The 15633-nt window shown below is 46.1% G+C and overlaps 1 protein-coding gene across 1 annotated transcript in view; it reads right to left on the bottom strand.

Moving 5' to 3' along the window:
* LOC139255129 (receptor tyrosine-protein kinase erbB-4-like) overlaps window positions 1-15633 on the bottom strand; it is a 1872364-nt gene that overhangs the window by 1000955 nt on the left and 855776 nt on the right. The window contains exon 4 of the mRNA XM_070873872.1: window positions 7130-7264. Within this exon, the coding sequence (XP_070729973.1) occupies window positions 7130-7264 (135 nt within the window). The remainder of the gene's footprint in view (window positions 1-7129; window positions 7265-15633) is intronic.

Genomic DNA, 15633 nt, shown 5'->3' with positions numbered 1-15633 from the left:
ACAGTAACACAGCTTACTTGGATCCAACTTGTGTAGTGCAACAAAAACCTTCTTGTTTTTGCATTCTACACTACTAGAAACAAAACCAAGGGTTCTATTTGTTTTCTTATGGCTGGAATCTACTCGTGCAGCCACTTATAATGACCTGTGCATCTACATATACCAAGCTCCCTCTAAAATCCGACCATTTAATGTGCACTCCCTTTCTCTATCTTACTACCAAAATATATTACTTCATAGTAGTCTATATTGAACTGCATCTGCCACCTATCTGCCCATCTTCCTAGCCAAAACCACATCCTCTTGTACCTTTTCCCCATTTTCAGCACAATTCGTCATGCTCGCTGTTTTGGTGTCAGCATTTCCAATATTGTCCCCTCAAATTCTAACTGCAAATCAGGGTAAATAATAGTGGCCCCAACTCAGCCCTCTGTGGAACACCCCTCGTGACATCTTTCCAGTCCGAGAAACTTCATTTTACCCCTGCTATTTTATTTTCTGCGCTGTGAGGCATCGGTGAAGTTTGATATGATTTTTCTTCACTATTGCATTGTTTGTACAAAAACCCGAACAGGCTTGCCGAGTGCGCTTTATGTGAAGAAGAAACCCATTAATGTGGAACCCATTTTCCTATCTTCTCCTACAGGCGAGTGAGGTTAATGGAAGCTTCGGTCATGTATTTACTCCAAGGGTAAAGAAAGAAAGACTTGCATTTATATAACATTTACAACCTCGGGATGTCCCAGTTTGCTATGTCAACTGCCATAATGTAGTCACGGCTCTGGCCACCAGGTGGGGCTGTGCAGTGAGTTTCTCAAGTATCTCTCCAACTCCATCTCTAGTTTGTATATTTAAAAAAATACATATTCATCATCTGACTGTGGGCAGCGCCACAGGCAATTTCCTAGTAAACCTAAAAAATGATAGATTTTCAAAAACTAAACATACAATCCCATGAAAAGGATAAACATTTTGGGATATTCAAGGATGTCTGGGAGTAGAACATTCGGTCTGTGAAGGTCAATGAAAAGGTGAACAGATGGGGAGAATGTTGGTTCATGTTCGAAATGATCTGGGTCTGTCCCCAATCGTCATCTGATTGTGAGCTCGTACAATGACTATTTCATTAGGTTCAGAGTAATGAGTCGAATGTTCACGTAATACGAATAATCTATCATCTGTCCCAACTATTCAAAATCCATATTCTGCACTTAAATGTTTCCCTTCAGCACTTTGACCAAATGAAGATAACAAGGACAAGGCTTGAATTGAGAATGGTGTGCAATTCAGTCGTATTTTAATCGTTTTTGATTTTCTAATCGCAAAGCACCCAAGTGAGAATGAGAATGTATTTACTGTTTACTCCTGCTAAATGTCAGCTAAGTTTAGTAAACAGCATTCCCAATTTTTAATAATAGCTGGTTGGATTCGCACAGGAATCTGCTGTTCATTATGATTGCACACTTCAGCAGCCTGCACCAGGAAAGCAAGGCAGCCAATGGCTTTGACCTTCCCGTGGCAAGGCTGAATATGAAATATGCCTCTTGTGTTTCACTAATATGTCAGAGCTGTTGTGAAATGATTTCACCCCAGCGGGGAATTCACAAGTCTTATTCAGCAATAACAGCTGTAACCGTAGATCATGGAGTGTTAATTAATGATCTCTAATTACTTATCGGGAGTCACAGCAGAAAATTCATATTCATGGCACTGGATGACTGCATTAGACAATCTACATGAGGAGCAAGTCAGCTCGTCCATACTTGCAAGCTTTTATCCCACCATGTTACTTTAACTGCCTTGAATTATTTTGTTTTGAAAAAGGGTTGGTGTACAACAGACTCATTCCAACTATTTATGCTTAGCATCAAAGGATCACCTCACAAATTGTGCTTCTGGCAATTGAACAGATCCTGGTCCAAATTAGCTCACATACATGCTTTGCTTTAATGGACTTCCCAGCTGAGAGATGACCCCGACTGTTATTCCTATTGCATTGCTTCTTCCTACTCAATGGGATCCAAGGAATGACTTCTATTTGAAATTTAAAGGAAAAAAATAAGTTGGCACGATAGAAAGCGTTAATGTTTATTGAGCCTCCCTTGCACAGTTCAGTGGGATATTCATTAACATGCTTCGCAAACTTTTGATTAATCACTAATATTTATTTCACGGCAAGTATTCTCTGAATACTCACTGCTGATTTTGGAGAGTCCATTATCATCACTACATGAAACCAATTCCTTCTTGCAGGCACTGGCACGACTCTATTTGCTCCTGTTTTTCTTTTTGTTTAAATTGCTGCATTATGGTGCAACGCTTTCACAAGCATTCTTCCATTTGTGAGCACTAGGGTAGAAGAAGCTGTACAGAGGCACTACTGATCCCATTCATTTCCAGTTAAAGAAGGGACACTGCTCTTGGAGCAACCTTATCGCTGTACCGACCCACCGTATCATAGACTGTACTGACCCACCGTACCATAGATTTTACCGACTCACCGTAAAATAGACTGTACCGACCCACCGTACCATAGACTGTACTGACCCACCGTACCATAGACTGTACCGACCCACCGTACCATAGACTGTACCGACCCACCGTATCATAGACTGTACGGACACACCGTACCATAGACTGTAACGACCCACCGTACCATAGACTGTACTGACCCACCGTACCATAGACTGTACCGACCCACCGTACCATAGTTTTTACCGACTCACCGTACCATAGACTGTACTGACCCACCGTACCATAGACTGTATCGACCCACCGTACCATAGTTTTTACCGACCCACCGTACCATAGACTGTACTGACCCACCGTACCATAGACTGTACCGACCCACCGTATCATAGACTGTACCAACCCACCGTATCAGAGACTGTACCGACCCACCGTACCATAGTTTTTACCGACTCACCGTACCATAGACAGTACTGACCCACCTTACCATAGACTGTACCGACCCACCATACCATAGACTGAGTGACCCACCGTATCAGAGACTGTACCAACCCACCGTACCATTGACTGTACCGACCCACCGTACCATAGACTGTACCGACCCACCGTACCATAGACTGTACCGACCCACCGTACCATAGACTGTACTGACCCACCGTACCATAGACTGTACCAACCCACCATACCATAGACTGTACCAACCCACCGTACCATAGACTGTACCGACCCACCATACCATAGACTGTACTGACCCACTGTACCATAGTTTTTACCGACTCACCGTACCATAGACTGTACTGACCCACCGTATCATAGACTGTACCAACCCACCGTATCAGAGACTGTACCGACCCACCGTATCAGAGACTGTACCGACCCACCGTACCATAGACTGTACCGACCCACCATATCATAGACTGTACCAACCCACCGTACTATAGACTGTACCGACCCACCATACCATAGACTGTACCAACCCACCGTACCATAGACTGTACTGACCCACCGTACCATAGACTGTACCGACCCACAATACCATAGACTGTACTGACCCACCGTATCAGAGACTGTACCAACCCACCGTACCATAGACTGTACCAACCCACCATACCATAGACTGTACCGACCCACCGTACCATAGACTGTACCGACCCACCATACCATAGACTGTACCGACCCACCGTACCATAGACTGTACCGACCCACCATACCATAGACTGTACCGACCCACTGTACCATAGACTGTACCGACCCACCGTACCATATACTGTACCGACCCACCATACCATAGACTGTATCGACCCACCGTACCATAGACTGTACCGACCCACCGTACCATAGACTGCACTGACCCACCATACCATAGACAGTACTGACCCACCGTACCATAGTTTTTACCGACTCACCGTTCCATAGACTGTACTGACCCACCATACCATAGTCTTTACTGACCCACCGTACCATAGTTTTTACCGACCCACCGTATCCATAGACTGTACCGACCCACCGTATCCATAGACTGTACCGACTCACCGTACCATAGACTGTACCGACCCACCGTATCATAGACTGTACTGACCCACCGTACCATAGTTTTTACCGACCCACCGTACCATAGACTGTACCGACCCACCGTATCATAGACTGTACTGACCCACCGTACCATAGTTTTTACCGACCCACCGTACCATAGAATGTACTGACCCACCGTACCATAGAATGTACTGACCCACCGTACCTTAGGATGTACCGACCCACCGTACCATAGACTGTACCGAGCCACCTTACCATAGACTGTACCGACCCACCGTACCATAGACTGTACTGACCCACCGTACCATAGAATGTACCGACCCACCGTACCATAGACTGTACTGACCCATCGTACCATAGACTGTACCGACCCACCGTACCATAGAATGTACCGACCCACCGTACCATAGAATGTACCGATCACCATACCATAGACTGTACTGACCCATCGTACCATACACTGTACCGACCCACCATACCATAGAATGTACTGACCCACCGTACCATAGAATGTACCGACCCACCGTACCATAGTCTGTACCGACCCACCATACCATAGACTGTACCGACCCACCATACCATAGACTGTACCGACCCATCGTACCATAGACTGTACCGACCCACCGTACCATAGAATGTACCGACCCACCGTACCATAGAATGTACCGATCACCATACCATAGACTGTACTGACCCATCGTACCATACACTGTACCGACCCACCATACCATAGAATGTACTGACCCACCGTACCATAGAATGTACCGACCCACCGTACCATAGTCTGTACCGACCCACCATACCATAGACTGTACCGACCCACCATACCATAGACTGTACCGACCCACCATACCATAGACTGTATCAACCCACCGTACCATAGACTCTACCAACCCACCGTACCATAGACTGTACCGACCCACCGTACCATAGACTGTACTGACCCACCATACCATAGACTGTACCGACCCACCATATCATAGAATGGACTGACCCACCGTACCATAGACTATACCGACCCACGGTACCATAGACTGTACTGACCCACCGTATCATAGAATATACTGACCCACCGTAACACAGTCTGTACTGACCCACCGTACCATAGAATGTACCGACCCACCGTACCTTAGAATGGTCAACTACAAGTCTCTGCCCACATCACCCTGCACAACAAATTCTTGGCCTTGGTCTTGGCTGTTGTGTGTGGGAGGCCAAGGAATGTTGCTGCTACATGAGGAGGAAGGGAAAATTGCAAGAGAGTCTCCATGGGCCAATTTAACCTATCCACTTTAGGGCTTGAGTTCGTAACCGTAGGTTGATATCCAGGTGCAGTACTGGGGAAATTCTACATCCCTTGCAATGGGATGTTAAGATCCCATCTACTGGTTGTCATGCTCATTATAAACCTCACTGTTTGAGGAAGAGAAGGAACTTCTCTTGATGTGCTGGCCAACATTGCTCCCTCAACCAATACTCAAGCTCATTGATAGTCCATCCGATTGCTGCTCATGGGGTCTTGCTAATTGTCTGCAACATCTGCACATACAATAAGTCACTCCACTTCAAAGTAATTTGTTGCATGTGAAGCATCTGGAATGTTCTAAGAGATGTGATATGGTTCTATGTATAAATGCAAGTCTTTCTTTTATAGCAGTGTTGTCCAACACAAATTGCAGACTAGCCACAGCTGTGACCACGGCAACACCGATTTAGCCACAAGCACTAATTTTAGTAGAAAACATAAATAGTGTGGCTACAAGAACAGATTAGAGGCTGGGTATTCTGCAGCGAATGTCTCACCTCCTGACTCCCCAAAGCCTTTCCACCATTCCGCAAATCAGGAGTGTGATGGAAAACTCTCCACTTGCTTGGATGAGTGCAGCTGCAACAACACTCGAGAAACTCGACACCATCCGGGTTAAAGCAGTCCACTTGATCAACAGCCCGTCTATCATCTTAAACATTCACTCCCTCCACCACCAGCGCACCGTGACTGCAGTGTGCACTATCTACAAAATGGACTGCAGAAACTCGCCAAAGCTTCTTCGGCAGCTCCTCCCAAACCCACGATCTCTATCACCCAGAAGGATAAGGATAGCAGGTGTATGGAAACACCACAACCTTCAAGTTCCTCTCCAAGTCACACAGACACTTGTAAATATATCAGCTGTTCCTTCATTATCACTGGTTCCAATGTAGCAAAACATCCCAAAGCGCATCACAGGAGTGTTATCAAACAAAATTCGGTCTTTGGTTATTGCTGTGTCCAAATTCTGAAACTCCCTACCTAACAGCACTGTGAAAGCACCTTCATCACACATCACATGGACTGCAGCGGTTCAAGATGGCTGACCACCAATGTTTTGTTTTATTTTTAAATTAAAAACTGCCACATACACTTGCACAATACAGGTAAATGTACTTCACATATGCATATTTACATAACAAATATCTACTACTATTCAGTAACCAAGGAAGCAACCACATACAAAACACACTTGCGCACTCTGCTTTCATCTTACCATTTTATCAATAAATGCTCAAAAAGATTGAATTATACATGAATATCCTGTGCAAAGTTGAGTATTGAAATCACATGTTTAACAACAGTGTACCATAGACTGTGTAAATACTATTTTTTTTAATTTACTAATCAGAAAGGCAACTTTTAGCATCTGGATTTCCACTTTTGTTGCACGTGTGAAGTGGCTAACGTATTAGACACCATTGTTTTACAGTGACTAACAACAATGTTCAACAGACTAGTTGGAACAAAAGGCTCGGACGACAGTCTAGCCAAATTTCTGAGTTCATCAGTTACTCAATGATGAAGACAGTAGTGCTGATTCCCGATCCAAGTGCAGAGTCGCACTCACAGGGAGCGCTGGTTGGGAAATCCTAAGGGCCCTGACTTTGCATCCATGAACTTAAGCGGGTGAAAAAAGAGGGGGCTGTGAGGCCATTGATTCCCCGACCAGTATCCCCTCGAGTATCGCTCCTCGATTGTGGAATCAGCCATTTTATACAATGTTCGTTAACCATTTGATATTAAACTGAACCATTAGAAAAAGCAGCTCAGTGACTGTATCCTATGTGAACAGAGATGTAAAGGTATCATACTTACACGCCACAGTGGTGTTGGTGGGAACGATTATAATATCAGCAGTTGGCGGGTCGCGCACGATATCCTGCCAATGAACAGTGTTGACATAGCATAGAAACTTGTTCTGGTCAATGTAGATGCCTCCATTCAGAATTTCTGTAAAATAACAGAATGCACGATTGAAGAAATAGTGCAGTAATAAACTTATTGATTTACTCGATTGGGTCCACTTCCTGCTCCAGCCCTGGATGGAAATCCTGTTTCTCACCTCCTTCAGGCAGCACCAAAGACTAAAAACCCAAGATCAATGCGGATTTTCTTTATTTTTGCTTAAGTTAATATTTCTGACCTTCGTGCCTAGCTCCCCAATTTGACGAAGAGTTCAGAGACGTTGAAGCCAGTTTTATGCATTGTTGCACGACAGCTGCCCCTTTACCCCTCGCTAAAATGCCCCCGGGAAAATGAAGTTATGGGGCGAAACGGCACCTGTAACTTGAACACAACACTTCAATGTAGTCTGTAGCTTAACACCGCAGCTAAACAGCCCCGTATGCCATCTGATTTACAAGCTGAGATATAAACTCATGGCTGGGAATCCCCCCGCAGCTACTCCTGCACCACTGCCCTAACGTTACTGCAGATGCGGTGGAAACCTTAGCAAAGTTGTGGCGGCCGTGTCCGTAAAGATAGAGTCCTCGCTTCTCTACAGGGAGACCTGTGGAAGAATGTACGAACCACACTGAACGTTTAAACTAATTCCACTTTCAACAACCAAATAGCTTCTATTACGACGGCCGCTTAACATTTTGTTTTTTTCAGGGAAGTCCTATTTTACAGCAAAGGGTAAATTTTCCATAATATGTGCTCCCAGCAAGGAGCCTCACCCACTGGGTGCCCATATCAGCCACATGTGGGCTCACTCCCTGTATACTTCGCTGTTGAAAATCATGGGAACGTGCCTGCAATAAGCCAATCGGCCCTTCTGGTGGTTGAGACTCTGTGTCGGGAGTGTCCTTTCGGAAATTTTACCTCAAAGTGTCATTTTTAAAGTTATTGGTCCCACCTTCGAGTTGTCTCATCTCTTCCCCTGAGGGTGCTGATTCCTTGCCATGGTGCCAGTCACCTTTATGAAAGTGGACATTCTTCATGTGTGAGGCTGGGCAGTGAGTGTTGCCAGGCTACTTGACTGGAAGGTCACACGAGAACTCAATCCTGTCCTCACCCAGCATCCACACAAGTGCACTTTGAACAACATCATTAATCTGATTTTTCCTACTAAATTCCCAATCAGTTCTGAACAAGTGAAGCTCTCCAATGGGAGAATAAGTTCACAAAATGTACCCTCAGGGAGTGTCAGCTTTGGCTCAGTTGGTAGCACTCTCACCTCTGAGTCAGAAGGTCACGAGTTGCAGCCTGGGTTGAAACGTCGGTGCAGTACTGAAGTGCCGTATTTAAATGAGATGTTACAATAAGGCCACATCTATCAACAACAAATTGCATTTATATAGCACCTTTAACAGAGTAAAACGTCCCAAAGAGCTTCACAGAAGTGTTATCAGACAAAATTTGATACTGAGCCACATAAGGAGATATTAGTACATGTGACTAAAATGTACTCAAAGAGGTAGATTTAAAAGAGGAGAGAGAGAGGCAGAGAGGTTTAGGGAGAGAATGCCAGAGCTTAGAGCCGAGGCAGCAGAAGACACCGCTGTCAATGGTGGAATGATTAAAATCAGGAGATTTCACTGGGATTATCAGCCAACAATCAGCAGTGAGAACCCTAGTTGAATTATTTTCCCTTCTTTCACACCATTACTATCATCTCACCTAGGACCAGCTAACTCAGCACAGACCAGGAATTGAACCGGGACCCCGTCTGCACTGGTTAGACTCAGCTACTCACTGAGCAGCAGTTGTGCTGACTGGTGTAAATTCCATTATTAATGCAAATAATGTCCTCTTACATTAGTGAAGTGCTGGAAGGAATCATTAATAGTGCCATCAAGTGGCACCTACTCTCTATAATAACCTGTTCACTGACACCCAGTTTGGGTTCTTCCAGAACCACCTGGCTCCAGACCCTGTCACAGCCTTGATCCAGACATGGACACAAGAGCTTAATGTCAGAGGTCAGGTGAGAGTAGCCAGTCGTGAGCTCAAGGCAGCATTAGACAGAGTATGACACCAAAGGGTCCTAGCAAAACTGAGGTCAACGGGGGTCAAAGGGAAACCCCTCCAGTGGCTGCAGTCATACCTGACACAAAGGAAGATGGTTGTGGATGTCATTGGCCACTCCTCACAGCATCAGGACATTGCTGAAAGAGTTCCTAACGGCAGCGTCCTAGGCCCAACCATCTTCAGATACTTCATCAGTGACCTTTTCTCATCGTAAGCTTAGGAGTGTGGCACCTTCATTCCCAAGTCCCCCACCATCAACATCTTGGAGGTTACTACTGATTGAAGCTTAACTGGGCCAGTTATTTAAACACCGTGACTACAAGACCACGGCAAAGCCTGAACACTCTACGACAAGTGTCTCACCCCTGACCCCTCTTGGCATCCCCGCAATCTACAATGCACAGGAAAAGGCAAAGCAAAAGGAGTCAGGGGAACCTGACACTGACTTAAGCCTGCTGTGGAACGGACTCTAAAGCTAACTATAAAAATAATTATCAGCACATTAAATAAACACTGCACCATTTTTGAATAATACTAACAATTTATTTACATAGAATACCTCTGTATTTTGTTTTGCATTTCCTCTTTCTATTTCCAAATATTGATAATGTACAAGCAATTAAACACATTGGGGCTAAATTCAAAAGCCCCTGAAAATGGGTGCAAGGATCACGATGCACAATTAACCCATGTCCATTGCTTCCGATGCAGGCAGCCCGCAAACTTCGGCAAATTTAAATGACTGCAGAGTTGAGGCAGCTAAACGCGCTGTTGAGTGGCTGCCTACCTCAGCAGGGGGCCAACATTTGTGTGAGGCGATCACCACTTAAAGGTCGTCTGCACTACTTAAAGTCGGCCTGCACCTCTTAAAGGAGTGGTGTATTCTGGCTGGATCAAGTGGCTGGGGAAGAGAGTCTGAGCTGCAAGAACAGTGACTAATGGTGCAACAGGGGAGAGAACATGCTCCACAATTCTCAGATGCTGCACTGAGGCCTTGGTGAAGGATGTGGACAGGAGGAGAGAGGACCTCTATCCACAGGGGGCCAGGAGGTGCTCCAGCAAACTCTGCGAAGGCAGTGCGAGCAGGTAGTCATGGTGGTCAATGCCAGAAGTCAAATCCAGAGGACCTAAATGCAGTTTATTGACCTCACACGAGTGGGCAAAGTCAGTGAATTCACCTTCAAATGCCATATCCCACCAACTGTACCACTAGCCTCACACACTGCTCAATGCACCACATCCCTATCACTTACGTACCAACAACCTGTACCAAACAGGACTCATACTCACATTACAACACAAAAGTAAAATAGTACGGATGCTGGAATCTGGAATAAAAACAGAAAATGCTGGAATTCTCAGCAGGTCAGGCAGCATCTGTGGAGAGGAAGCAGAGTTAATGTTTCGGGTAAATGACCCTTCGACAGAACTCATATCTCTCATTCGTCATATCTCACATTCATAGCTTCACCTCACCCCACACACTTACCACTACTGCATCATGTTGGAACAGGCATCGCTGAGCCCGTGGCTAGCAGCAGCACTGAAACAATCCAAGATGACAGTATCGTCATACCCAATCCTCCTCTCACATCCCATTTATTCCTCATCCCACGATCTTTTCTGATTTATAAGCTGCAGACGGTGTAAGCATGCACCTCTTGCTTTTCATTCTCTTTAAGTAGCACTGGTGGGGGTCCTTCCTGCTGCTAAATGTGTGTTCAGCTGTACGAGTTTAAGAGAGGACATTAGCTGGAGCATTGAGCTCCAAAATGATAGCACTGGCATCAAATCAGCATTACACACTGATTGATAACTTTGCATGCTTCCGCCGCACACTGCCTGCGCTAATATCCTACCCAAGATGGCGTCCGGCATGGCCCAAACCAGAAGTTTGCGCATGCATTGCGGTAGTCATTTTGGAATCAAAATGGCACCCATAGTGCCCAAAAAATGGGCGCTACGGAACCGAATTCTACAGCAATTGTTTAGTACTTGCCAAATACTGCATTCATTTAACAGTTCTCAGTGTGATGGAATATTCACCGCTTGCCTGGGCGAGTTCAGTCACCATATGCAAGCAGCTCCATACTATCCAGGACAGAGCAGTTCACTTGATCAGAGCCCAGCAACAGGATTCAATATTCACCCCTCCATCACCGGCGCAATAGAAACATAGAAACATAGAAAATAGGTGCAGGAGCAGGCCATTCAGCCCTTCTAGCCTGCACCGCCATTCAATGAGTTCATGGCTGAACATGAAACTTCAGTACCCCCTTCCTGCTTTCTCGCCATAACCCTTGATCCCCCGAGTAGTAAGGACTTCATCTAACTCCCTTTTGAATATATTTAGTGAATTGGCCTCAACTACTTTCTGTGGTAGAGAATTCCACAGGTTCACCACTCTCTGGGTGAAGAAGTTTCTCCTCATCTCGGTCCTAAATGGCTTACCCCTTATCCTCAGACTGTGACCCCTGGTTCTGGACTTCCCCAACATTGGGAACATTCTTTCTGCATCTAACCTGTCTAAACCCGTCAGAATTTTAAACGTTTCTATGAGGTCCCCTCTCATTCTTCTGAACTCCAGTGAATACAAGCCCAATTGATCCAATCTTTCTTGATAGGTCAGTCCCGCCATCCCGGGAATCAGTCTGGTGAACCTTCGCTGCACTCCCTCAATAGCAAGAATGTCCTTCCTCAAGTTAGGAGACCAAAACTGTACACAATACTCCAGGTGTGGCCTCACCAAGGCCCTGTACAACTGTAGCAACACCTCCCTGCCCCTGTATTCAAATCCCCTCGCTATGAAGGCCAACATGCCATTTGCTTTCTTAACCGCCTGCTGTACCTGCATGCCAACCTTCAATGACTGATGTACCATGACACCCAGGTCTCGTTGCACCTTCCCTTTTCCTAATCTGTCACCATTCAGATAATAGTCTGTCTCTCTGTTTTTACCACCAAAGTGGATAACCTCACATTTATCCACATTATACTTCATCTGCCATGCATTTGCCCACTCACCTAACCTATCCAAGTCACTCTGCAGCCTAATAGCATCCTCCTCGCAGCTCACACTGCCACCCAACTTAGTATCATCCGCAAATGTGGCTGTAGGATGCACAGCAGCAACTTACAAAGCTTATTTCATCAGTGTCTCCCTCCCGTGCGACCACTACCATTGAGAAGGACAAGAGCAGCAAAGTCACAAGAACACTGATTCCTCAATGTTCCACTTCAACTCACACCCCTCCTGACTAGGACAGGTATCACCGTTCCTTCATCGTTGCTGTACCAATATTCTGGTATTCCCTTCCTAAAACCATCATGGGAGCACCAGGACAGCAGTGGTTCAAAGCTCACCATTACTTTCTCTGGGCAACTAGAGATGAGTAATAAATGTCGCCCTTGCCAGCATTGAGAGCCAAGTGGCAGAAGACTTGTGCACCCAAACAAGTAACTAATCAGCCAGAGTGATCCAACAGCTTCTAACAGGAGGCTCTTTCAGTTAACTGGATGACATGGCCAAAGCAAAATAATCATTTCCAGCCAGTTCTCAATATCCAAGCCAAATAAAGCTTCTTCCTCATTGCACTCAACACAGCACCAGCGCACTGAATAGAGCATCATTTCTCACCAATCTGCTCAGAGCAAAGAATTTTCTGGACATAGTAGAGTATGAATGATGCCAGGTTTTATTCACCCTAACTGAGTGTGGTGCAAGTGCAGTGTGTTTTACCCAGTATTGCCAACTTGTAATAGTGCATGCTGTATATCTTCTACTTCCTCTCCATGTGTTCTCTTGTAATTGTTTCCCAGTGGAAGGAGGATGTGAAGCGGCTTTGCATGTGTTCCTCTAGGGCCGATTGTGACCCAGCACCTCCTTGTTCAGATGGCCCTGATAAAAGGGGTTGCATGCAAGTTGACGCATGAATTGCATTTATTTGAGCAGGGATCAGCAACAATCTAAGAGATATTTCCATCATCTTCTGTCATTCCCCTACTGTTGGCCACTCACTCAATAGGTCTGTGTTGGAATTGGGCTTCTGAACAGTAATGAGATGGCGTTATTGCTGTGTCAATTTGTGTCAATCAACATGGTGATTCAACATGATCAAATACAGACTTCTGTAGATTAGAGTCCAATGTCTTGAGACAACATCCCAATCAACAATAACTACTTGCGTTTCTATAGTGCCTTTAACGTAGTAAATCGTCCCAAGGTGCTTCACATGTGCATTATCCAACAAGATTTGACACCGAGCCATGTAAGGGAATATTAGGACAGGTGACCAAAAGCCTGGTCAAAGAGGTAGGTTTCACGGAGCACCTTAAAGGAGGAGAGAGAGAGAGAGAGAGAGATAGAGAGGCAGAGAAGTTTAAGGAGCTTAAGGACTAGACAGCTGAAGGCACAGCCAGTCTCAGTAAAACACCACTTGAAACATGGTAAAACATCTGTAGTGAATGTTTATGTGAGAGGGAGCAAGAGAGTTAGTGAATAAGGAGGTAAATAAGGACAAGCAAAGGAGGATACTGACCATGAGCGCGGAGGCCTCCATGTCTAGTATCTCCAGTGACCTCTCTTCAGAAGGAGGTAAGGCTGCAATTTGTGTGATCTCCCCCCACACCCTCGCTCTTCATTCCCTGATGCTCGTTATGTGCTGCCTTCTTTTACAAGCAGAAAGAACAGAGACATGTGATAGGACATGGAATATGTCAGAGGATCTGTGTGACCCAAAACACTCAGACAAGAAGCCACCTATGCGAGTGTGCAGGTATTCAGTGTGGGCAGCATACTTGGCCCACGGGGCAAATGCATTGCGATAGCAGCATTATAGAAACCAACCCCCTCCCCCCCCCCACCCCACCACCTTTGTAAGACACGGGGGTCTGAGTGCATATGGAATGTAGATTAACAGTTGTCAGACAGCTGGGTACTCACCCTGTCTCATGTGTACCACACTTACATTCTATTGAGAGGCACCTTAAAATTATGCAACGTTTGAGCACATTTACCATGAAGAATTTATTCTTCATGTTCCCTGGTTAGTTAGCATAAGGGTGAGACAGCATTAACTCTCTCTGATACTTCCATTCAGATTTTACAAACATCGTGGTCCAGGCCTGCTTTGGCCCTTCAGCGATGGGTACAGTCGATTCTGTTTCAAAGGAAGCATCTTCAGAATCGATAAGGATTTGCTCTTCAGTCTTAGTCTCCCTTTTGAGTTCCTTACCACCAGAACAACGTGTTTCTTCACAGCTGATTATATATTTGACTGTGGACAATTGGAGTTAGATAACCGCTTGCAGAGAAACACGGGTTTGTTTATAACCCAGTGAAGGCCTCCAAGGAGAGATAACCGATGATACAAGCTCTAAACCGAGCCCGAACCCTGAACTCACCATTTGACGTCTGATTATTATTGGTGCCACACTTGGTGGCATAGGCTGATTATCTCCTTCTCAATTAGTGAAATGGTAAAGTTAAAGCTTAGGACATCACTGCATGCCATGCTACTGCGTGGCGGCCCTGATCTGCGAGAGACGATCAGCAGCAGGTTGGGGCCATAAAAGGAGTGGGGAGTGGAGGCCCCTAGACAGCGTGGCGGCCCCAACCTGTGAGAGACCATCAGCGGCAGGTTGGGGCCATAAAACGAGTGGGGAGTGGAGGCCCCTAGACAGCGTGGTTGCCCCAACCTGCGAGAGACCATCAGCGGCAGGTTGGGGCCATAAAACGAGTGGGGAGCAGTGGCCCCTGGACAGCATGGCAGCATACCTCTGCAAGGTACAGCACAAGCTGGTGCAGGAGGATGACTGCAGCGAAGAGGGACATTATCAAGGTCCAGGTCGGTGATTGGAGCATGGACAGGTACAGCAGGAGAGGCGAGGTTGGGACGAAGGAGCGGTGAGAGAACGTAGCGGGATGTGACCAGGGCCCAGGAGAGGCGTGAGTTTGGGGCCAGAAGAAACGAGGGCCCAGGGGCAGCACATGCCAGCCCACATTGCGATATGTGTACGCACTAGGCTCGTGCAGCAGAGCAGGTCTCCAGTCGACTTGGGTAATCCTTGCCACTGGACCAAGACCTAGCTCTGTCAAGCCCGTGTGGTGGCTAGTGTGCAACGGCCACCACACATTAAAAAATCCACGTTCAGGCATCTTCCACCCTTCAAGATGTAGTTCAGGACCTGGAATATTAGATCCTTCATTGAAACACCTGTAAACTCATCCCTTTTTGGCATGGAAGCAAGTCATCCTCGTTTCGAGGGACTGCCTATGATGATGGGGATGTGGTGGGGGCGGGGGCTGGTGGGGGGGGGGAGCTGTGGGTAAGTTAAGATGCTGTGTA

This window comes from Pristiophorus japonicus, chromosome 3, assembly GCF_044704955.1.
Source record: "Pristiophorus japonicus isolate sPriJap1 chromosome 3, sPriJap1.hap1, whole genome shotgun sequence".
In the NCBI taxonomy this organism is placed as follows: domain Eukaryota; kingdom Metazoa; phylum Chordata; class Chondrichthyes; family Pristiophoridae; genus Pristiophorus; species Pristiophorus japonicus.
This window is presented reverse-complemented; position numbering and strand designations above follow the sequence as displayed.